The sequence below is a fragment of the Macrobrachium rosenbergii genome, chromosome 23 (assembly GCF_040412425.1).
Source record: "Macrobrachium rosenbergii isolate ZJJX-2024 chromosome 23, ASM4041242v1, whole genome shotgun sequence".
Taxonomy (NCBI): domain Eukaryota; kingdom Metazoa; phylum Arthropoda; class Malacostraca; order Decapoda; family Palaemonidae; genus Macrobrachium; species Macrobrachium rosenbergii.
The window spans coordinates 52947587-52974803 of record NC_089763.1 but is presented as its reverse complement, the minus strand read 5'-3'; the positions used below and the strand labels follow the sequence as shown (position 1 = coordinate 52974803).

Genomic DNA, 27217 nt, shown 5'->3' with positions numbered 1-27217 from the left:
TAATTAATCCTTTTGGACATGTATACGATGTTGGTTATTTCACTGCTCATAGGAAATGCTATTTTATTTTATATATATTATATATATATATATATATATATATATATATATTATATATATATATATATATATATATATATTATATATATATATATTATATATATATATATATTATATATATATATACACATATATATTTATATATATATATGTATTATATATTATGTGTATGTATGTATGTATGCATGTATGTACTCGTATGTATGTTTGGAAAACACAGAGGGACAAATCAAACACATTTTCACTTGCTCATTTCAGCTGACGTTTGCATTTCTTTGGGTTTCTTCAGTTTGTGCTGATGTGTTCAGCCATAGAAGCACCATCTTGTGAAACATTCATCTCTCGTTATTCTTCACTATTCTGTCCTAACAAAGACTGAATAGCTAAGGAGCTGGAAAATAATCTAAAATTAATATATAATTTATTAGGTAACCTCGAGGTTGCTAACTTCTGAATGAAAACGGCTCAGGGAAGACAACTGTTGGCATCGAAACTACATTAACTCTAGCTGATTTTTACCAGAGATTTATCTTCTCAGAAGGATTATCTAATTAACACGGCTATCAAGTTTCACCAGATTCTGTTCACCGTTATCGAGAAGTTAGGCTAACAGACATAATGACAAATATAACGGTGTTTCCGGCTGTTTCAGCTCTCTCTCTCTCTCTCTCTCTCTCTCTCTATATATATATATATATATATATATACTCTTATTCAAACTGGATGGTATCTAATGGAGTTTTTATTCAAAAGTTACAAGCTTTTCTTGGACAAACAGTCCACATTATCAAGTATCAGTACAATGAGCAGACGCGTAGTCCGGCTGTATTTATATCAAGTTTACATTAGAAGAAGAGAAGGAGGGAGAAATTCCTCTTGGATGTCTAGTCAAGAGGGTAGGGAGAATTTAAAATTCAAGGTATATAGGAAGAAGACACACACCAATTCATACATAGGTTCTCCAGTCATAGGAAAGAAATAAAAATAGGATTAATGACAGGTTGGCCATCAGGCTTATAGGATTTGGCAGTCCTGAATTTTTAGACGAAGAGTTGATTACCTGAGGGAGAGTTTTAGAGATTATATATTGGTGGGAGTGGGGCACATATCAAAGCAAGGAAAACTATTTTGGGAAGAGGGAAAGGATAGAAAAGGAACATAGGAAAGAAAATAATTACAGTCCCGGACAACAACTCTATTGCATATCAACATAAATAATTTTAAATTGATAGGCAGCTACAAAAACACCATTAGGAATAAAATATTTAGAAACAAAAGTCGGTAGAGGGGAAGAGATTAGAGGGGGTTTATATGGCAGCGTGTCTAGATTGTGAAGAATACTATGGCGAAACTGGCAAATCATGGAAAGAGCGAAGCAAACAACATCTGCAGAACATAAGGCATTATAATCAGACGTCGGCAGTTGCCAAACACTGTTGGGAAAATGATCACAGAATAGACTGGGAAAATATGAGCTTTCTGTACAGGAACACCAACAAACATCTAGACTGGTTGTAGAGAACGCCTTATAACTTGCGCCAACAACACGATGGCAGGGAACACTGGGAAACGGCTTTGAAGACAGCATATCTAGAAAAATCGTACACACTACAGTGGCAAGGAAACGAAGAAAAAACGTAAGAGAACGCACGGAAAACGGTCACCTAGGAGGAAGGATCAGAGAAAGACCAAGGTAGGGGTACACAGGAAGAGCTAGGCGATTATAGGATTAAAAGTACCCAGCACACAGATATAAATATACGCGTCTGCTCATTGTACGGATATGATAATGTGGACTGTTTGTCCAAGAAAGCTTGTAACTTTTTGAATAAAAACTCCATTAGACACCATCCAGTTTGAATGAGGTCCTTTTAGTAATTCTACTAATGCACAGAACAATTGTGTATGTGATAAAGTTTATATATATATATATATATATATATATATATATATATATATATATATATATATATATATATATATATATATATATATATATATATATATATATATATATATATATATATATATATATATATATATATATATATATGTATATATAATATATACGACTGGTCTTCTTTTTCTCTTTTTTTTCTTTTCTATTTCCTTTTGAATTGTTATTTTCTTACTTTCGTCCTACTTCATCGTTGCTCCAAAGACTTCACTGATCTTCCAACGTACTGTAGGATTAATCTAGGCAGCTCTTCTGTGAAGTAACTGCGGCAACGAAGCGTTTTCATAAAATACATTCATACATGAAATGTTTGACTAAGAGGATTAAGGGAACTCTGCTTTCAGCATCCCTCCAAGCAGATCCTTTCCGATCTTCTCAGAGTCAAGACAGCTGGGACGGGCGACTACTGCCAGTAATAGCGGAAGCCAGAATGAAACGGAAAAAGAGCTTCCGAAACATTAGGCTCGCTCAGTACTTAGGGACGGGACCGTCAAGAAATGCGCACAACGCTGGCCTATAAGCTCTGGTGTTTATTACCGAAATTTGAATCGAAATTTACAAGTATGGTGGGAGAGCAGTTAGGTCACAATGGGACCCAAGAGGGAAAATTAGTTAACAGCTAAGAAAACAGGAGCGCCTTATTCCACAGCAAGCCGTAGACTATTTGTTCAGAGTGAAGATTATAAGAATCGTGGAACAGGAAAGTACAGCGGCACTGTCAACACGACCTCTTGAGTCTCACTTCATCCATCACCAGTTAACACAGATTATGCGAGAGAAATGTCCCTTACTTGATTAAAGCCATCTGCATCAATCAGCCTCATCCAGAGGTAGGGATGGGAGCAATCAGTGCATGAACGATCGGCAGGTCGTTATACACAATGAGGGATGTACAAGGTTGAATTGCAGGGGCCAAGAGAGAGAGAGAGAGAGAGAGAGAGGACTCTCCGTCTCTCTCTTTCTCTCTGTCTCTCCCTCTAAACTATTATCGTTAAGAAGATTGAAAGGATCCATTTTCTGTTAATCTAAAGGTATTACATAAAATCTGATATTTTCATAATGGAAATGTCATCGACAACTCTACTGGAGTCATTTATAATATCTAAGACTGTGTACACATACATATACACGTACATAAACACATGCATACATAGAAGCAACTGGAAGTATATACACATATATATATATGTGTGTGTGTATACATATACATATATATATACATACACTTACAATATGTGTATATATATATGTGTGTGTGTATACCGTCTCTCACATTTGCCGATATATTTGTCAACGAGAGAGAGAGAGAGAGAGAGAGAGAGAGAGAGAGAGAGAGAGAGAGAGAGACTTCTTTATTTGAATGAAATATTTCATTCCTGAAATAAAGGACAAAATGGAAATGCCTAAGAGAGCCTCATTCCATCAAAAATGGCGTTCGCGACATCACCATTCATTTGTCGTCTACCATAAAGAGTGCCTGTTCACTCAGGAATAATGAGCTCGAGAAACATTCGAATTGATTATCCCTTCACCAAATTATAATAATAAATCATAGCATGTAAAAAAACTCTGATTAAAAGGCAACAGTAATAACAAAAACACTTCGCCACAGAACGTTCGCTTCCGATGAATTTCTTCGATCAAGTACACTTGACTTGGTTATTGTGGAAGTAACTATCAAACCGTTTCGGTTCCTCCTTTTTATACCTGAGAAACTGAGAAACAACTCTCATATTCCCCAAATAGCATCTGACCTTCTCGACTGTTCCCTTGAAGTGTAACCTCCTCACAAGATCCTCGAATCATAACCATCTTGCATGTTTGTATGAACCACTTCTTTCTTGCATATTCGCCTACCATTTTCTTCGTCTCCATCAGTGACCTTCAGAATCCCTCTTGTTCTATTCATTCATGTGTCACTGATTCTAATCTACTCATATCATCTTCCTCTCTGCCTCAGCCCTTCTCGGGGATCTTTGTTTCTCACGCTTAATCTTTTCACAATTTTGATTCCGAGATGAGGATCAGTGAGGAATCCATTACTTTTACTCGTGTATACGTCATTGCATTTTTTCACAGAAAATTGCTCAAGGCAGTTATATTAACATGACCATCACTACCACTACTACTAATATTATTCTTATTATTATTGTTAATAACAGTTTCAAGACCCTGATAAAGTATATCACTTCACCGACTCAAAATCTCAGGAATATTTCAAATTTAAAATAAAATCATTCTTCAATGTAACTTTTGAATGAAACATTAATAATGGTACCACCGCAAGACTCGAAGTTTGGCGCTATGAAATATCAAATTAATGGTAAGTATATTGTTAATGAATGCATATATATATATATATATTAGTTAAAAAAGTTAAAGTCCTCCTGGGCCTCTGTAGGCTCAAAGGGCACGTACTATATATATATATATATATATATATATATATATATATATATATATATATATATATATATATATATATATATTAAAATATCTTTTAATAGGAATTAAAACGACAAGTATTCTCAATGGGACTCCATTAAAGATATAGTCACAATAATCAAAATCGAGCCATAAAATCTGCAGTTCTGCTGTGATATATAAAGCAATTATGATAAATGATTCTGCGCTGATTGCTACCTGGAGAGGAGAATCTCGATTAAGTAATGTTAACAGCTCTTCTCTCTCCACATATTTTCATTATTTCCATATAAGGAACACTGACCATATAGACTTATTTCTCAAGATATAATGATTGTATTTGTAAATACTGAAAATATTATACGAACAAAACTTGGCTGTTGTCAATTTTGAAAAGAATGCAGAATCTGATCTTGAAAGTTAATTCCAGTACTGGAACTAGTTAAACTGCAGATATCTGAAGACATGGTATGGGGCAATAATAATCTATCTAGTGTATATTATTCAAGACTGAAATGAATTATGATAATAAAATAAAAACTTTCAACTTAATCACCAGGAACGCTTGCGTGAAAGCCCTCGTACTAAAAGCAAAGGTCCTGCCATCTGCGTTAACAAAATCTCCCGAATTTCAAATCTGCCAGATGCACAGAGCAAATTTGCATTGCAAAATATCTTTTTCCCTTTTCGGGAAATTACGCATCGAGGGAACCTCCCTCGACCAGACCATTACATGGTCAGGGAAACGTATTAACGGCGTTTAATTGGTTAAAAACCTAATTAAAAGGCTTCCTTTGAGGTGAATTACCAATTAATCCTCCGTTGAGAAAAATGTTTATTGCTGAATATTTGAAACGCCAAGAAAATATCCCTCTGAATCCATGTCAATATTATATTTTAGTAAATTGTGTTGCAGGTTCAGTGACACCACAACTACAAAAATAATAATAATGGTAAAGACAACCTTCCTCTTCCGGGATTGGAATCTTTGACCAGTGCTTATTCATTTACTTCCAGACGACATTCGAAAAAGTATATTACAATAAGCTAATCAGGGACGAAAAAATAAACAATTATATCAATTTGCAACTGATATAACTCAAACAAGCCTACCATATATAATTCATTATTGACGTACGATAAGCGAAGAGAAACGAAATTGCAAAGACCCATTTTTCTTAAATAAGTAAAATGCACTCACTGAGACCATACCTTCGCCAGCATCAAATCGCTCTGAATATATACTTTTATCGACCAGAACCAGTTAGTTGTCAGGATACTGGCGAAATCTTTCAGGGGCACACGGGCATAACCTGCAGACAGGCGCTCTAGGCAGGAGAAACTGTTAAATTTGTTTACCAAAATCTATTGCAGTCGCTTGCAGGGCTTGGTTTGCCGGCCCTGGAATACTGGAAGCAAGGCTGAGCAATCCCCCAACAAAAGGTCCTGTCTTAACCATATGTTCTCTTGTCATTCTCAATATCTAACCACTTACTACTGTCAGAAAATTCCACCATTAGTCAGATTTTGCGTAATCTTTCTGACAAACGTACAGCAAAATGGATATAAACAAAACAAAAAAATATAATTTCAGTGAGAGAAGTAATTAATATAAAGTAACAGAATCAAATTGTTTTCTTAATTAGAAGCCGTAAGTACTATCTTATGGTACTGGTGTACTAACTGGAACTTTTCTGTGCCCGTGCGTTAATGTTTAGTAAATATTCAAGTTAAATTCAATATTGATTTATTATCATGTTCTTCATTTACTGTGCAGCTCAGAATTCAGTTACTGTTACGTTTCTTTTAATACTGAATTTAGGATTCCAGTCGCTCATTTACAAGTCAAGATTGAATTTTTGTCACGTTCCTCCTTTAATGTGGACTTCAGGATTGCATTATTGAAGTTTCTCATTTAAAATGTCTTCTGGGTTCTTTTTGTCATGTTTCTCATTTAATGTGCATTCAGGATTACACTTCTGTGATATTTCTAATTTAATGTGGAACTCAAAATTGGGTTTTTGTCATGCTTCTTGTTTAGGACAAGTTTTATGCCTTCATTTTTATTTTACGTTTCTAATTTAATGTGGCATTTAGGATTCAGTCTATGTTTTTCCCCGCAAAAATTCCCCAGCGTATGTTTTTTTATCTAAAAAAATGCATTTACATCAATGTAGTCTGAACATATCAAAATTTGTATGCACGAGATTCAAGTGTGGGTCGTCTACTAACTTGGTAAATATGATATCATCAGAGGCTGTTAGAATTTCGTATTTTTATCAAATGAAAAGAAGGCAGTTGTCATGTCCTCAAGGCTACGTCTCAAAAAATGGAATCTGCATTGGCAGCGGGACACTTTAAAAATACACCCAGGCAAATAGGGAAAAGAAGCTTCAGTATCCACCTATGTCTTCAGTAAAATAACCTAAAATATTCCGGCTTACCCGAAAGCGTATGAAGAAAGAGTACTTATTTACCGGATGGCAACCTTTGCTGTTTAGCAAGTGTGAAAAGCACACGATTACTCGTCGGACGTTGTGAAAAGCTACGTAACCTACAGAGAAGAGGAAAGGCAACGACCCTACATGCTTTCTTTGAGAAAAATACTCATTATATCAACAATAAAATAAGCACATGATTAAACTCCCATTACAAATATCTCTCCCGGTAAGACGAAGCGAACAACAACGACGAGTACAGTTTTCATCTGAGTGAAAGGGATAAAAAAAATTACGAACGAGTAGACCCTTTTATTCCAGAAGCAAAGCTCGAAAATGAAACATTTCTATAAATAAAAAAAAAAATCACTGGCACTGCAAAAGGTTTCAAACTTCAACAAAATTGGCAGTCATTTTTGTCTCTTTTCTTTTCAAACATTTTCCCTCTCCCACTGGGTATGAGAGCTCGCATTTCACGGAAGAAAGAGAGACAGAGAGGCGCATGCACATACGCACAGAAAGAGGGAACAGAGACACAGAGAAAGAAATAGTAAAAAAGCCAACAGTAATCGCAGCAAGATGGAGCGACTTTGATGACCTCAATATGAAACCAGCAGATGTTTCATCAAACTTTATACTCCGACTCTGGTGATCCTCTTTCGGGGCATGGATTTCGCAGGATTTCTGTCACAGAGAGAGAGAGAGAGAGAGAGAGAGAGAGAGAGAGAGAGAGAGAGAGTGTATACATCTACTGCAATATATTGATTCACTGCTAAGGAAAACCCAAACAAAAAAAAAAAGCGATGCTTGTGATTCGCGCAAGCCTTTATCTCTTTCACGTAAAGTTACCATCTGTTTCATCATAAATTCTGTTAGTGATAGACACGTGATAGTATCATATGAGTGTGCCAGTGCGAGAGTTTACTTTTCAAAGTGAAAAGAGTAAACTCGAGATGGAGGCTGCTGACTGTTCGTCTGTTTGACTTTGTTTGAACATTAACGAATCTTACTTGTGGGAAGAATAGAAACTTGCAAAGGAACGTACACATTTAAATACACACACACACATACACACATATATATAGCTTAATGTGTGTTTACATATATATATATATATATATATATATATATATATATATATATATATATATATATATATATATTATATTATGAAATAATGATGTACATCTAAAGAAACAGCCAAGGCGAAATCGAAGGTCATAGACACACACACACACACGTGTATATATGTGTATATATATATATATATATATATATATATATATATATATATATATATATATATATATATATATATATATATATATATATATATATGGCTGAAATATTGATGTACATCTAACGAAACAGCCACATTGAAGGAGGTCATAGGACACAAGGAAAACGCCTGAAGACTGGGAAAAAGTTACTGAAAAAGTAAGACGACGATGACTGTCCTCCATTTGGGAAATGGAGGTCTGCGAGGGCGTTTCGGAAGCCTGAATAGAAGACGAACCCCCCTTTGGCCATGAAAAGTGGCAGAAGTAATACCTATAAAAGTGGTGAGGTAGAGAGGCTATTTTACGAAGAGAAAAAGGATCAAGAGAGCAAAGGTAAGACCAGGCTTGTTGGACTGGCAATCTGCATTGCATTCGTGCCTATCAAAAATGTCCTACAGGTTGCTTTACCTCTCTTGTAAACTAGATGAAGCATCTTTAAGGTTAATCCAAACAGAGATAGATGACGGTCATTTACAGCTTTGTGGGAAGGAAATAGAAAAGTAGTTCACGAAGTCCACAAAAAATGCCTTTTAATTCCATGAAGCAAGTCTGGTTTCTGTACTAAATCATTTCTCCTGTATAACCTTGAGGCAACTTAACTACTTGAAATATTTCAAGAAGAGAGAGGAGAATACACGCAGCACTGGGCGGAATTTGTGTTGAAGTGCTGAGCTTCATCATATTACTGACTTCCCACTTAAAAATGATCTCAAAACGTAGTTTATAATTAACGAGAAACAATTTAAGTAGAGTAGTATTTTTTGTGGATGCAGGAGTTTCAAAATAATTATGCGTACGGAAATGGCAGACCGAATATCACTGAAAAGAGAACAGAACCCCAAGAAACAACACTAAAGATAAAGACTGGACACATATTACACCTATTGATCTGCTGTTAAACACAAAATATGTTGACAGAGCTTACAGAGAGCAGTAAAATCATATTCGGGGGATTACAGTAACGAGTCTCATGGCTGATTGCTGAATGCCTCAAGTTATCAAGAGTGACAGCACACGGTCCTCGTTGCTGTTTTTGGTTAAGCTGGCGTTATTCCAGCACGGGCTCTTGCTGATAGAGCAGCCCGTAAGCACACGGTTCTCAGGAATCCTGAATGAAGAATATTGGAAAATATGACATAGGGAGGGGAAAAAATTCCTTGTGAATTTTTTCCTTATGGAAGACAGACAGGTGATCCAGCAGAAGTAAATTCAAAATGTTTATAAAATAATAAATCTTCAACTTCGACAGGGTGTACTGATTGGTTAATCCAATTGGCGTAACAAGATGTGGGGAGAAAAGGGCAGTATGCGTTCGAATTATAAGACTTAATCATCCCTGATTAAGATGACAACGCACCAGGAACTTCGTCGATTAATCAATGTAGTCGATGAAGGAGAAATCATCGAGGAAGACCCTTGAGCCATTGACTTCTTTTTTCTTTTTTCTTTTTTTTTTGTCTTCTTGGTCACAGAAAGGGGGTCCTGAAGAAGAAAAGGAGGGAAAGTGAAAGAGAAAAGAAAAAGACTGCATGAATTACGTTACCATATGAAATTGAGGATTTCTTAGAAAGAGAGAGAGAGAGAGAGAGAGAGAGAGAGAGAGAGAGAGAGAGAGAGAGAGAGAGAGAGAGAGAGAGAGTTTTAGTTAATCTTTAGAATACAGAATTCATACAAAACCTGTTTATTTCAGACAGTCAGTTTCACTTTTCAAGAGAAGTATATTATATAAAAGGCTTTTTCTCAATAATTTAGGTATCATTTAGGCGAGAGACAGACAGACAGATTTAGCACCAACTGTTAATACAACCCATAAATTCTTAATGGCTAGCTTCAAAAATTTATTCATATTTCTAACCTAATGTTTTGAAAAAAAATGATACAGCTCAATAAGAAAATTAAAAACAATTTATAAAAGTTTAATGCACACAAAACTGGAATGTTCACCACATATAAAACCAAAAACACAGTTGCATTTTATTTGCAGTGCTAGATAAAAAAAAAAAAAAATTGTTTCAAGCGCACTTCAGCTAAAACTCATAACTTTACATTGCACTATGTATAATGGCAATGTGGTCAGTGAACCTTGAGTTCCATATACAACCGTATTTTCAAATTCTCTCTCTCTCTCTCTCTCTCTCTTCTCTCTCTCTCTCTCTCTCTCTCTCTCAAAGATAGTAGCAAGTCTATGTTAAAGGTCTGGAAGCAAAAGATAAAAATGTAAAGAGTTAAACCTAATCTATATAAAGAAATGAACTGCAGATGTTGCATATGCATAAATAAAGAAGTTGTCATGACGAATGGTTTGTTCATCATATACGAAAAAAGAAAGGATTCAGATGATAAGAAATGTAAAAATACAAAGAGCCTGTAAAGAGGTTATAAGAGGGGAAAAAGATGAGTTGAGGTGGTTTGATCATGTGGAGAGAATGTAGTAAAAAGTGTCGAAGCGGAAGAGCCTTAATATCTATGAACCAAATAGCTACCTGCTAGATACCTGCTAGATAAGTGTTCATTGGCGCAGTGGGGGTTGTAAATGCTGAAGCATAGGGGGTTCGTCCTTGATTCAGCAAGCAGCAGTGACTGTTGTAATGTTTTTTAGAGCCAACCCCGAGTAAGGAAAACAGCTTATTGGTGAAAATGTGTGTGTGTGTGTGTGTGTAAACACTCGCATATAAATACATGTATGAACAAAGAAACTCTAACAGAAATATAAGGAGTTAATCATTGTCCTACGGATCCCATTTCCCCATTTCAGAGAGACGATGATTATTTTTCAAGTGAAAGCGGTGGAAGGGGAGTGTTGAAAAATGGGAAATTAAAAGTCGTTGTTTGCCAAACAATGGACACAGCCGAAGCTCTGCTATTAATGAAAATCCTTCGCCCGCCGAATCTCTTTCTCTTTGTCAGAGGGATATATCAGAGTTCCAATAACATCAGATGAAACAGCAGCATTTATTACAAAGGTCTTTTAGACTCATTACCTGTAGACACACTGTATACAGTTGCAATATGTAAAGAATAATAAGCTGAAGGCTCATCAGTTGCAAACTCATTTCCTGTAGGTTCACTATACATAGTTACAATAACTATAGATATTTAAGCTATAGTCCCAGCAGTAGAAGAAAAATCTAAAGCTCTAACTCGTAGGCTTTTTACCCGCAGGGTTATTATAAATAAACTCTTCCATTTTATATTCATTAGATTTGATTCCTCACCTGTAGAGTAGCGTAGATTTTCTTGAGATGTATTCTGTGGCTGTATACCAAAAAAAATACAATCTACATTTTGACGCAGTAGCATGTTGGGTCGTAGCTTCATCAAAGTAGATTCTTTAGCTATGTACTTTGAGGCAGATGTATTATGCATATTTATATTTCTTTAACGGGCTCAAGTTAACCTGACTTTTGTTTCTGTAGACTCCTGACCTGTAGACTCAAAAGGTGTAAACTCAGAACCTGTGCACAAAGATTTATAAAACGGACACTCGATGGACCAAAACTCATTCCGTTTATTCGTGTGAGCCCTGATGGAGAATTGTCCTTCATGGTAAGCTTTTTCCTCTAAACCCCCATTTCATGGTTAACTGGGGCTATTTCGGTTTTATTTTTCTTCCTAAAATATTCAGCGGTCCTTCGTTCCTGAATTTAGCTAACAATAATTTTATACTATGGCTTCTCCAACTTCATTTGCAGGAGTGCAAAGGAGCCAAGGAAAAAGAAAAACAAAAAAGGCATAAAAACTGTCACCATGCCTTCACTTTAATGAGCCACAGTACAGCCTTTTGCTTTTAAGCCATTTAGTCATCATTTCGAGTTGGAAATATTTGCCTAGAGTTTTTTCTTCTTTTCGCTTAAGGATAGAAGGGTGCCGCAAGATCAGGTCCTTGAAGATACCGTAAAACTTTTTTCGACGTTTAGTCATATCCACATTTCATAAATTCCCTTAACATAAAAACACACATACACACATGCACTAACACACAAATACATACATATTTACACATATATATACTGTATATATATGTATGTATAGGTAGTGTGTGTGTGTGTGTGTGTGTGTGTGTGTGTGTGTGTGTGTGTGTGTGTGTGTGTGTGTGTGTGTGTGTGTGTGCAGGCTAAGGATCTATGTGCTGAAGACAATTTGTGGGAAAACGATTAAGTTTGGAAAATGAAGCCTATGTTATGTTACTAGAAGTCACATGTTTGGTGCAAATGTGGGCCCCGGACTAGGGCACTATTGCCTCTCAGGCTAATTAGTATTAACTGTTATGAAGAAATGAAACAAGTTCGAGAAAAGGCAGGCGATGTAGGAGAAACTGTAGGACAGGACGATGTCGTGGATGCTGGCGCTCTTGGTGGGTGTTAAGAGAAGCTTCAGTGACTGCGGAAAGAGGTTGGAAGTGTTGGTAGAAGGCAAAAGTTTACAATGATTGTTGTTAAAATGAAGATTATGAGTGTAAATAGAAAACACTTTAAGAAGAACATTCCGAGGGGCATGGCAACAAAATTCGGTAGATTCATAAATGCTTAGTTTTAAACGATGGCATCATCGCAAACCTTACCTTTATGGTTAAGCAAAAACAGATTATTAGTCAGGCAGAGATATAGAAAAATTTCTGTAGCTGTTATCTGACAAAAGAGTTCCAGAAAAATTACAAAAAATTAACATGGCATGGCCCAGTGAGTGACATGGAAGACGGACTGCTTCTATCCGAGTGAATGGAGCAAAAGAAGCACACGAGTCGTCAAAAAGGGTTTCTTAGAAAAAAAAATCAGTGCCTCAGGTAATACTGTACATGCAATTACACTAGCAAATATCAGTATAGCCTGCTGGCTCTGCTGTCACAATACATGATCTTTTCCTTTATTTCTCGTGGGAGAAAGCTGAAGTAGGGGAGAAAAGAAAGATAGAGGTTTATCCACTAACGATAATGAAATTAAATGATGAAAAAGACTGATGCAGGTAAATAAACCAAAATTCAATTTGCATAGGAAAGTGTGTATGTTTCTAACCTCCTATAAGTTCTAGATATCTCACAGTAACTTTTCTATGACAAAGAATATCAAAGTTCGCTATAAAGCACAGCTGACAGAGGAAAATGTATAAATTCGAAAAGACAGATAAGTGGGACAGATATACGGCTCCAATTTTTGAGGTTGAATACCTCCCTGAATTGCCGAAATGCCAGTAGATGAGATCTGATGCGTACTAAGCTCTTTATTTGCATAAATCGATATATATATATATATATATATATATATATATATATATATATATATATATATATATATATATATATATATATATATATATATATATATATATATACACACACACATATATATGTGTGTGTGTGTGTGTGATAACAAATGTACTAGTTAATGCAGGTTGTAGATATGAGCCTTTAATTGTATTTCTTTTTCGTTAATGTCTAGATGATATAGGCTCTCCATCATATCATTACCGACTTATTCGCAATTCACATATTTACCTCCTGTCGATATGAAATTTAAAGCAATAAATGCAACAATTTCCAGATTAATAAGCCATTTCCCCATCCCACACTTGGTATAACAGTAAGGTTAGACATGACGTATTGGAGGCTATGCATGTAAATTGCTGACTAATCTTCGGTCGTTGATTGAGCACTCTGGGGAAAGTGCGCATACATTCTCTCTCTCTCTCTCTCTCTCTCTCTCTCTCTCTCTCTCTCTCTCAATGACCGGGTAAACGAACTATGCTGGACCTTCCCTTTGTTAGTTTAGGTCGAGTTACGTTTGTTGATAACAGTACCTCTATGGATGCATCATCCACGGTGGAGGACTCTACCACAGGTTCATCCACCCAGTAATCGTCTTGTAAATTTGATGCCGTATTTAATAAGGTGACTAATACCGTATAAATAAGGAAGTCAGAGACTCAGGCTGAGTAAATAAATCAAGCAACCAGCTGCCAAGAATATAACCACCGACATTACCTACTTAATTGCGTGATCGTTCGATGGACTATCCGGATTTAAAAGCTGGTAAATAATATAAATACATTTGGTGAAATTTCACACAGCAGCAGAATTTTTAGTTCTTACCACTGTCCACGAAAAACTTTGGTAAATCTTTAGCTTCCATATTGAATACAGTCTCTCCTATATAAGTTTTTTACTTCGATATCCGTTGGCTATCGTTGCAAGTTTCGCATAATCTTTAATTTTCTCCTCTAACTTTATATCTAACCCTAATTTATCCTAATCCATTAGTCGTTATCTAATAATTTAACTGAAAACAGTAGGAAAAAAAACAAAAGGAACACAAGAGGTTTACGGAGTCGCAAGGCAATCTCACAAATGAACAGAAAAGAATATTCACAGACATACAAAAAAAAAAGCTGCCCTGAGTAAGCGTGGATCTACGTAACAGTGTCTGGATGAATGATATAAAATCCGTCGTTGACAAAAGCCCTTCCTCCCGGGATGATAGCATCCATCAGTCAATACCGGAACCTTTCCAAAGACATTTTTTATCTTTTTTTTTTTAATTTCACTTTGAAGGAAAAAAAAACGCCCAGCTGTTCTTAGAAGGCCCTGACATATGGGATGGAAAAACTCTACAGAAGTGATTCTTCTTTCTTGGAAACCTTTTTTTTTTTTTTTTTCTTAACGGGAGCATCGTTCACCTTCAGAGGGAACTTCTTCCTTGACGGAGAATCTCTAACCCTATCAGTCCGGCTCTCCTCTCTGCCAGAGGGACGCCCTCTCGGCTTCCGGGTTGAAGGGAACCTTCTTGCTTTCTACTTGGTCGGCTCGGCTGACACAGTTTCCGTGAGTGTTTACCCAAGTTGTTGTTCCAGACCCATACATAAAGAAACTTTAACAGAGAGATCAACAAACACAGGCATTCCAACTGCAGTGCAATCACAAGTATAAATTATTCACAGAAGGCAAATAGACAACGCGGCTACAAAGCATTACTCTATCTATGTGAACAACAAACGTTACTTTGAAGGCCAGGGTTTTCTCTCAATTGGTAAATTAGGTCGGTGGAATTGTAGGACGCTCGCTGAGTTAAATTCTTAACCTCCAGCGGTCCTTTGAAAAAGCTTACTCATTTCGGCTTAAACACACATACACACACACACACACACGCAGACCTTTCATGAAGACTTTCTCTTCTAATGCATTTCTCTACTGTTTTTTTTTCTCATGTTTTTGCTTTGCATGGTCGTGTTGAAATTCCTGTTGTGCTTAACAAACTTGCCTATTTTCGGACCCCTTCTTAATAGGGCTAAAGTAGTCAATTATAACTCGCAAAAGCAATTCCATGCAGACATGAATCCGTAAATGTCTGGAAAGGATTTATTCCCAGACATCTGCACACGCAAGTACGTGTAAGTACTTGGAAATTTTACTGAAAAATTCCGGCACATAAACTTCTACCTTGGGAACCTTTTTCAGCGGATACTCGCTAATATTCCGGAAAAACTAGATTCGTGTCTTCAAAATATATTGTAATTTGCATGATTTTCAATAAGTTTAGGGCTCTTTGTAACACACGGACACACACACACACATACACATATATATATATATATATATATATATATATATATATATATATATATATATATATATATATATATATATATATATATATATATATATATATAAATATATATATACATACATATATATATATAAATATATATATACATACATATATATATATATATATATATATAGATAGATAGATAGATAGATAGATAGATAGATAGATAGACAGACAGAAAATTTAATGTATAAACGACTTCAGTCTTGTATTATTTTTCGCTTGCATACATTGACACTACTTCATTTACACATAACATATACCAATATCTTTTGTATAAAAAACCTTTATTCGATTTGATTTTATGGCCATGAAATGGCAATAAGAACAACAAACACTTTGCTACGAACTTGCAACCGGGTCGCAATGACATCTTGGAAATTAATCGACTTACAATCTCAGCCTTCAGTAAACAAGTGAATGATAATTCACTGAAAAAGAAGAAGTAGAAGACGAAGAAGACGAAGTAGGACGAGGTATAAAAGATGGCCTTCCATCATGACACAGCCATTTGTGCAGTGGATTTGTTAGTGGCCGGTCGTTCGTACTTCACCCCCCAAAAAGGATTGCATACAAGAAGTGAGTCCACGTAGTATCTGTCAGTTCATATTGAGTGAAAAATCCGCATATCCTATTTAAAAGTTAAAACGGTTTAAGCTTAACTAAATTTGCTTTAATCGATTTATCCATACCTTTAAATCAACAAGATACTCCTGCAAAAACTTTCTGCAATAGTTTTGGTTAAAACGTTTAGGAAAACTGTCTCCTAAAAACCGGTTACATTGGGGTGTAGAAAAGACAAAACTTTCTCTTCGCATCGGGACACACTTTATCCACATCTGAAAATTCATGCGGGCATTTGTGATGGAAAACTCTAATGGCATATTTCTTGTTTCCAAGCCGTTAGGAAATTGGTTCTTTCTGGAATGAGATTAAAAAAGTTAGGCAACTGCACCTCAAATTTGTTTAACCACCTAAATACGATATCCGCCAACGATTATATTAACATTAAGATAACTTGTGCAATTTTTTCATTTGTGTATATATATATATATATATATATATATATATATATATATATATATATATATATATATATATATATATATATATATATATACATATATATGTGTATGTATGTATATATATGCATTTATATATATGTATATTTATATATATATATATATATATATATATATATATATATATATATATGTATGTATATATATATATACACATATATGAATAATTTGTATTCTTCATTGACTCAAGGGGGTAATTACGTAGAACAAATCCACATGGAGGAAAATCTGAAAAGTAACAATAATTTTCGTTTAGCTCGACTGTTTCGTCCTCCAGCTGGCCTTGAGAGGGCAGTTTCTTAGTAAGAAGTTTACAGAGATAGACAAAATATTGCGATAGTTAAAAGAAATTCATCAAACGACACTTAAATGCATAACTTATAAGATATGTCAAGGACATACTGTCAAAAACAGTGTACATCTCTTAAAGATAGTTATGCAGGTGATACCTACATATATTTGATACAGACCCATAACTAATATTAGTGTTAGCTTTAACCTCATAACTGTGAAAATATAAGGACGTTCATACAAAAAGTATTATACCTTTGTTGATCCAGGCAGTGAATCGGGTACCCGGTAATTACCAAGGTGATATTGCCCTATCTTCTGCAGCCTTACTCGATGCTCATCCCATAAGGAGAGTGAATTTCCTGTAGCTGATTGTGCTGATAATGCTTCCGTTGCTATTAATTTTACCTCATCTTTACAAGGTCTGCTGAATCAATTTTTAGATGGTTGCAAAATCGGGTTTCTTCATTTGGGTTTCTTAATATGGCTTCAAGGCTCGTTAGTGATGAGCATATTCAAAACGTGAGGAATATATAATATATATATATATATATATATATATATATATATATATATATATATATATGTGTGTGTGTGTGTGTATGTATGTGTGTATGTATGTATATACATTATATATATATAATAAAAGTACCAGATTATATATATTATATATATATATATATATATATATATATATATATATATATATATATATATATATATATTCTGGTCACTTTTATTATATATATATAATATATACAATATATATACACATATAAAGACATAAATATATAAACACATATGTGTGTGTATAAACTATATATATATATATATAACAGGATATTCAAACTGGTTGGTATCATTTATTTTAGCTTTCTTAGTCCACATTATCAATAATGGATACTTGATAATGTGGACTTTGTCCAAGAAAGCTTGTAGTAACTTTTCCATTAGCTACCATCCAGTTTGAATGACATATATATATATATATATATATATATATAAATAAAATTGTGTGTGTGTGTGTGTGTAACCATAACTGTTAGCCTAACAGCAACCTTGTCTTTGGAGCTTTTAGCGTTTCCTATGGTTTTTTTTTTTATTACGTCGAGCTGTGAAATTTGGACAGTTCTACTCTTTCCTTATGACTATTCCATCCAATTTTCGTCTATTTCTAATTGTTCCACTATGATGTTACTGTGAAATGATCAGACAAGCATAACAGATGCCTGACGGTGACCAAAGACGCAAGACACTTCGGGGAGGAGAAAAGTAGGCAAAGGAAAGGATGGAGAGACAGCGAAAAGAGAGAAAATCGTTAAGGAGCGCTCTCTCTTCTTTAAAGAAACCTAAAGCTTTCCCACGCTAAACTTTTCCTCAAGTTTGCATCGTCACTGAGGCCGTTTCCCGGAAGATGTTCGAGGCAAAAAAAAAAAAAAAAGGGAAAAATAAGGAAGAGATCAGAGATTTAGGAATACTGTTTCATTAATGTTTAGTCATGGGGTTGGGAAACCATTTTTATGGTGGAGATTATATGCCCCCATCCGAACATATTTTTTTTTTATTAAATATACTACAGATGTTAGCGGATTTCGTGGCATTGAAATCTTCTTATAAGGAAAACTGAAAAAAAGAAAAAATTAACAAACTATAATTAATTCACAATTTTTCAAACATTTCCCTAAACTACTCTTCGGAGGGACAGTATTTAGATATGTGAAACTTTAAGAGGTTCGTAACTCCGGTTATGTGAGAGGATGTGGATTCGCAACAATAAATGGCCGAGTAACAAGAAGCAAACATCGTGCATGTTGTCGTACGTTAAAAGATTGCACTGATTTTTTCATTCTTATATTTCCGATGGATTTATCTTAGAATCAGTCATCCAAATGTTATATTTCAGAGCTCAGTCAATGCCACTTAGTTTTTTTTTTTTTTTCCACTGAAAATAACAGACACGTGAAGTCAAAATTCTCTAAATCAGTGAATCATTCACTGTATAATTCAGTTAATGATTTATAACGGTAGTAATATACGGGTACCGTCTCTAATCCATTTGAATCTATCCCACGCTTAATATGGCGGGAGAACGACCAGATCAACATTTCAACTTTTCCACTATCCATTGCCATCATCAAAAGACACCATTACTTCTGGTTTCAGAAACACGCGCCCTGCCGATGTAATCACTGCTGTATTAAATTCAAAGGAATCTGCTAAGGTTTTAAGTTTCCCTTAAATTAAAAGGATGGAATAAGGATAATTAAGTAGGAAATTTGTTGACATTATCCCAGCAGGAACTCGTGATTTACGCATCTTTTGAAGTCTAAAGTATGGAAACAAGTAGGCCTTGGACAGAAAGGTTCAGGGACTCTTCATCTACACCCAACTTTTGGGATTTTTTATTGTTATGTTTTCCCTAATTTTTATTCCTTTTCGCTCTTTAAGAGATAGGAACGTCTATCTCTTCTTTCATGGTAAAGCCTAGCCCTTCCTCCTCACTTCCCTTTGTCTGCTGGCAAGAAAGAGAAAATGGCGCTTGGGTTGCCAGTTTCAACTGCCTTAAAAAAAATATATCCAAAAGGTCAGCTTCAGCCAACTGTCAGCGAACGAACATCATTCCTCAGGGAAACTAACTAACAGATCGTTCTAGGGGTAAAAAGGGTGGAAAAACTTCGGGGCAACAGGGGAAAGCTGAGTGCACCGGAAGTGTTCGGGCTGGGGAAAGGTTCTTGCTCCTTACTATCGAAATCCTTGACCTCGTTTCCTTGCGAAGTTAAGCAACAGGACAAGTGTCGCCTTCCCAATCTTTCCTCAGAAAGACAATGTTCTGTCACGATTAACAAAATGCAGTGTGTACAATGAAGTGTTGTAATACCTCCTTCTATAATGCAATTTCAACAGAAGCTGAAGTTTTAAATGCTGTAATATTACCGAATTATCTGTATGTAGGGCATGAAAGAACATCCTGAAAGATCTACCAGTGTTCCGGAGGTGCATCATGTCTAACAATGATTCTAGTGTCGTTTTGAAAAAGCACAGTCACACCAAAGGATGCCCAAGAACGGCACTTTTCAGTTGTGATTATCGTGAATTAATATAAATGACGCAGAAAAAATCTAAAAGCAGACCAGAATTAAAGACTTCGCTTAGCTAGGGAATCTTCTGCACTGCTGACCTCAAAAAAACTCCTTAGCTGATTACTGTAATGTAATTCATTTTTCTGTGTGAGTCAACCTATTACCATAATAATCCTTATATATTTTCCTTATTCAAAGGCCTAATAAGACCTTTGCTTGTTTATTAAAGTATTGGCATTGTGAGGAGTGCACCCTGCCACTTTCGAGAGGATGAATGGTATAGATTCACAAGGCCTTATGACAACACGGTCGCCTGCACAAGGTCCGCCCTTAAGTGATGCCAAGGTATGAAAGTGAAACAGAGGCCTTGTATGGACCTACGGACTCGAATCTCAACCGAGACTGTAAGGAAAAGAATAAAGAGAAAGCGAGAAGGAGGAAAGACGGTGGGGGGGGGGATCACATCGGAGTATTTTCAACTCTTCCTGTCGGAGAAAATGTCAATCAACTCGACTCGCCTATCATTACTACAGCCATTCCCTTCAGCTTCCCTGCCTCCAGCGTTTCCCTCCCTCCAAAGAAGAAAGAGGCGATGACTGAGGAATGAGTGAGCGTTCATATTACTTGACAGCCGATTCTCTCCTGACAGAACGACTGATGACTTTCCATTCCAGCCTAATGATCTTTTCTCAGAATGGGCACCAAGTAGTATACTATTTCAATTCCACTTACTCTATGATACCTTATGTAAGGATCACTTGCTTTTTTTTTAAATATAAACAGTACATGATTCATTTATCCTTCTACCTATTTAAGTATTTAACTATCAAACTACATATCTATCTTATCTATCTATCTCAACTTCCCTATTTATCCCAAATTTTAGCCATTCAACAAATGATCCTCCTCTTCCTCTTCTTCGTCTTCGTCTTCTGAAAATGTGGGTTATAATAGAGAAGGCATCAGATTTCTCAAGTATCGTCCGAAGCGATTCCATTAACCAGGCAATTCCCTTACGAGGCGTTTCATGGCTTCCGGTTTTCGTACTCTTTACTCTTTTCCTTATTTTCTTCTTTTTTACCTCTTGCTGTAACCAGACCTCTTACATTTTGAAATGGGTTCAGAAGAAATCGGATTCTATCGTCTCCTCCACTTCCATCCATTTTCCAGACAAATTTGGCGAATCTGATCCAATCAGATTACGTGGAATGAGTTACTGACGTTTGTAATATTACAGATAATGCCATTTCACATCACCAGGACTTATGGGAATGATGTCAACATTAAAGAGACGTAAGAGCATTTACTCGATAACAACTTCAAAAGAACCAAGAGAGACACTGATAAGGAGAGAATCAGTAATCCCGGGGCTTTACGTTTCGAAGCAATGACGTTTTATTACTTGATATTTGATCCGATCCTCTCTGCGATCAAATGAAACCCAGTCTATCAACTTGAACTTCTATGATATATCTCTTGTGGTATCTCCTACGACTCTCCCTTTTTTTCTTAGGCTCCCCCATCTCCTTAGTCCTGTCTAGTGGCCTCCTCTAAACCCTCTCCTGCCTATAATTTTCCGTCACGTGCCCACAATGTGGGCCGTCGACTCTTACTGACCCCGTTTCCCTCGGGTCAACAGAAGGAAGAAGAGATGTGTTGTAAACATACTGGCGCTTCTCCCAGCTCCTGGGCGGCATTGTTGCAAAAAATACTCGACAAATTAGATGCATGTAAAGTGTTTGTTGGACTGCTGCAATTCACAACACAGTAAAGAATTTATATGCTTAAGGTCTTGGTTCAAACAGAACTGAATCAAGATTTGCTTTAACTAAAACGTTTGTCATCCCGATTACAACTTCAGTACATAGCCTTGGGCTATCTTCCGTGCGTTACTCCCAGCGTCTGCTAATTGTTGCTAATCGTATTAGCCACAATGTGGACTAAAACATCTTAGGTTTTTCTTTTAGTACCGATGACTACCACTAGATGTCTTAAACATTCTACTGTTTTACGAGTATTTTCATTTCGGTTACTTTGCTTTTAAGAGATTCCTGTGTGCGTGACAAGAAAGTGGTATATCATGCATAAACCTACTGTAGAATTAGTCCATAGACAGCATCATATTTTGTTGAGAATTCAAGCAAATAAAAAAAAATTACATTGTCATGTTGACAATACAGAACCATGTGTTAATATGAATATAAATAAATATATATATATATATATATATATATATATATATATGTGTGTGTGTGTGTGTTGTGTGTGTGTGTGTGTGTATGTGTACGGTTTTAAAGTTTAAGAATCGAAATATGGAGAAATATTATTGTCATGTTTCAAAGTCGTGATATGAAAATAAATAAATACATTTAACAAAGCAATCATTTTTCCGGATATCTCAAATCCCACAAAGATAATACAGTCCGCAAAAATAAAAAGCGGCTTTCATCAAAGAAGGCCCAAGGATTAGGAAAAACTTATAGGTGAATCGACATGTTTATAAAGAAAAAATCTACAAATTCTGTAGCAGCAAGCGGTTTTATAGGTAGCCCGAATCGAAACTTCCAATGATTTAATCATCAAAATCTTACTGAATTTGCTGATGTTATATTTATTAGTGTGTTTCCAAGATTTTCTCAAGCAAAATGCAATTAATGAAAATAATTCTTATTTAAAAAAATACAACTGAATTACGATACGTTCTTTGAGATGTCACTTTGGTTTTACATTTCAATTTCACCTATCATAAAACTCTCTCTCTCTCTCTCTCTCTCTCTCTCTCTCTCTCTCTCTCTCTCTCTCTCTCTCTCTCTCTCTCTGCAGAACAAGCGAAACTTTCAGTATTCGTTATCACGTTTAACGAAATCCAGATAGTAAAACAGTATCTCTTTTACTCTGATGAAAAAGAATTGTTTGTTTCATTCATTTACATCAAAGTACAGGAGATACAACTTATACTACTTTACTATTTGAGTTTCGTTAAACGTAGTAATGAATATTAAATAAATAGTTTCTCTTTTTCCATTCACAAACACATACATACAGAGAGAGAGAGAGAGAGAGAGAGAGAGAGAGAGAGAGAGAAATTTCTTTATACATTAGGTAAAACTGAAATGTAAAATCAAAGTGACATCCCAAAGAATTTGTCTTAATTAACTTGTGTTTTTCTAATAGAGACCATTTTCATAAATTATGATAAACCTTTCACAAAATCCAATACACAATTTTCACGAACCATGAGAAGAAAAACAGCATTAGAAAATCTCATTCTTGGGGACACAAAGGAAACTGTATTATTTTACAATTCAGTTTTCTTTTATTGATGGCTGAGTGAAAGGATCGAAATTTCGAGGAATCTTATTCTTATTCTTTCAAAGGAAGGAAATATGTAATAATCAATAAATATAAAAAGTTCGTACATTAACAAATAAATTCTGAATTCAAATTTGCAATACTAATTCAAAAACGATCAAGCGACAAGAAATCCATCCAAGATGAGTGTACGAGTTACACACTCCGTAATAACAGACACAATAGTAACTGATATACGCAGCTTGCTCCTTTTAAAGTTTTTCTTGCGCTTCTGACATTTCAAAATTTCAAGTTTTAACGATGCTGCGTGGTCATACCCATCAGAAACCTGTAGGGTGTTGGGTAATTTGTTTCATCTTGCTGATAAAAGTAAAGGCATAAGTGAACAGGGCCACTCAGTGAGATGAACAGTGAAATGCCCTAGGCAGAGAACTTGGATTGTGGGTGAGAAAATAGCGAGGAATCATGGAAAAGCATAAGACACAAAAGGAAAAAGAAAAATTGGAGAAATTAGGTGAACAAAATGAAAAACAGAAGATAATAATGGTCGTTAGAAAATTGGGCATTTACAAGTTTAGCTATAGGTGGGATCGAGTTATGGTAAGCATATGCTACCCACTTTAAAAAAAGCGTGAGTAGTCAGTGAGATATCCGAAAAGGATCAAGAGACGCATGACTGGTCAGCTGAGTTCTGGAGAGGGGGAGGAGAAGGGGACGTTGAAGGCAAAGACGGATGGACACCAGATGCCAAATAGTACAAAAATGGATAGAAAAAGAGGCAGGTCAACAGCCAACCAGAGATCATGGTGGTACTTTTAGTGCTCCACCGTCTCCCCATTGAAAGAGTCAAAATTCTCCTAGGGCCTGTATTCGACCCATGATGCTTAGTGCTGAATGTCGTTTTTCTAGGACTGATTATCATAATAAGACTATGAAGAGACTTATGATAGACAAAATAGTGCGGTAAACTCAATACTGCAAGATGCGTGAGGGAAGAAGAGATTAAGTACAAACAATTCATTCTACGTAGGCAAACAATTGAACAAGGAGAGAAGGATTCGGCATCATACATGTTGGCTGCCTCTGCAAGGGTATTGCTTTTCCCTAGTGACAGTATTTCGACAGGTGATTGATGCTTTGGCCTCTCTCTCTCTCTCTCTCTCTCTCTCTCTCTCTCTCTCTCTCTATATATATATATATATATATATATATATATATATATATATATATATATATATATATATATATATATATATATATATATATATATATATATTTATAAACTGTATATCTATGTATACACACACACACACATATATATATACACATATATAAAACAAGCCAGTCAATCTCCAATCAACATATGATAATGCACGCTCTGAGTGAATTTCTCTAAACACACAAACACACACACACACACACACATATATATATATATATATATATATATATATATATATATATATATATATATATATATATATATATATATATATATATATTATATAATATATATATAAAACTTGTGTGTTGGACAGTCAGTTTCCAGTCTCCCAAGTTCTTGCTTCTGTTCGCGCAGGGCATATTTTCAGCATTATATTTTATCCTTGTATATTTTCCTTTGCATCCCCTTATTCATCACAAATCTATTTTGCTTTTATGCGTGCGTCTTTATTCACGCCCATTTCCTCTACTCCCCTGCTGAGCCCGACATTCTTTTCTCCTGTCAAGTCTTTTTAATCCTGCCTCGACTCTTCTTTAAAAATGAACTTTCGTCTTCCGCTTTCATACTCTCCAGTGATTCCTGTCCTCGCCGCCACGGCCTTTCCGGCCTTTCTCCCGGACCTCTCACTCCTCCTGCAGTTTCCATTCGGTCCCAGGTGAAGCCTCTGATCTAAATCCTGCATACATTCCCCAGCAGACAAGGAATACAATCAAGACATCGCACCAGCCACCAAAAGTGTAGATTAGATTCCAAGCTCGGAATTAAATGTCCCCGAATTCCGGCCTAGCAAAAGGATGCATTGCATACCACCAACCCCCTTCCCAGCCCCGACCTTTCTCGTACTAATTCTGTTTGCATTTCAAAATCCTTTTCGTGAATAGATAAAGGAAACTGGATTTACTTCCACTGAACAACTGTTGGTATAACATTATTTACTATCACTATCATCACGAATCCCCTATTCCCATTCTCATGGGAGAATTTAAGAAAATTCTTATGGAAGAATTTGGGAAAGTTAACCATATTATTTTACAGAGCCAATATTTATTTATGCTATTCCTGTTTTGTTATTTATTTCATCAAATTTACCAACTACTCTGTCATATCGCTTCCATAAGAAATTACTAATTACAGCTACCAATATCCTGCAAAGGCTATAACATCTGCTTGCTATTGTGTGCCACAATATTTGGTCTCTCGTCCGGGGTCAAGCTGGGGACTTCAAGGGAGCAAAGCACCCCGGGTCATTTTGGACGCGGGGCCCTATAATATTACCGGGTTTTGGAAAGGTACATTGGGATGTACCTGTGTCAAAACACTGTTCTTAGCAATACAAGCAAATATCAAAACTGTCTGTGTTCGAATATTCGTCATTCCAAAAAGGTACACAGGTGGTAGCACATTGGACTAAGCCTATGTACGACTCAATACTAGGTATAGCAACATATGTCAACAAGAAACAATTTTAATTCGTACTTCATTGGTTCATTAACTATACATCTGCAGCTGAAATGGAATAAAAGAAAAGTTGCATAAACTGACAAAACAAAAGTAAATAGCAATGGAGAAATATCCTCAGTGATTAAAAGCTCTGTCAAAATTTAGCAAACTGACAGCAAATAGAATAATGAACAAATAGACAGATAACTAAAACAACTGAAAATCAATCGTCCAAACAAGCTTTCGTGAGGTTTTACACTACAAAGAATAAAAAGGTCTCCTGTACTGCCTAGTATAATACTGAGGCGCTTCAGAATTGTAATTAAGACGTATTTTTTGTGCTTGATTTTAAAAAGGCAAATCCTTGGATTCGTCTTTGAACATGCTTTCCCACCTTGCTGTCATTTAGAATATTGCAAAAGCTTTCTGCTCAAAACTATGTGAAGCCGTGGGCCGAATGACCCGGAAGTAATTAACAAAACTTCTTTTAAGAGATTCTTAGCAAAAATTTTCCTTCCCCTTTTTTTTTGGGGGGGGGATATCACGCTTCTTCAAATTTCCTTCTACTTTTAGAAGCCATATACACGGCCTAAAAATTAATTTCCATGATCATACGGCATTATGTCAGCTAAACCCTCATCACAACTTTGCAAACGTATGATTTCAGCTGCAAGACGACTTCAGTTACAGAAACTCATTCTGGTAGGCAAGGTGTATTTTTAATTCTACGATCTTAGAAAAAAAAAATTTTTTTCATTTTCACTGGAAAACTAATACAGATATCTAACATTCTTTTTATGTTCGTCAATGAACAAAAAAAAAAAGTTTAAATACACCTCAAATGCTCATTTAATCTTATGAGCTATTCTGGAATACGGCAAAGACATTAGAGCAAAAATCATATTTGGAAAAATTAGCCTACCGTACATTCAGTGCTGAGAAAACGCACACACCTGAGATATGAGAGAGAGAGAGAGAGAGAGAGAGAGAGAGAGAGAGAGAGAGAATGTATATGCGTGTAGTTAGTATA

The 27217-nt window shown here is 35.6% G+C and overlaps 2 protein-coding genes across 4 annotated transcripts in view; one reads left to right on the top strand and one right to left on the bottom strand.

Moving 5' to 3' along the window:
- Positions 1 to 27217, bottom strand: part of LOC136851632 (small G protein signaling modulator 1-like) — a 535265-nt gene that overhangs the window by 131562 nt on the left and 376486 nt on the right. The gene's annotated exons all lie outside the window — the stretch shown is intronic.
- The window catches only part of LOC136851635 (uncharacterized), a 96304-nt gene continuing 85314 nt past the window's right edge, over positions 16228 to 27217 (top strand). Inside the window, exon 1 of the mRNA XM_067126030.1 lies at positions 16228 to 16336. Within this exon, the coding sequence (XP_066982131.1) occupies positions 16243 to 16336 (94 nt within the window). The 5' untranslated portion in view covers positions 16228 to 16242. The remainder of the gene's footprint in view (positions 16337 to 27217) is intronic.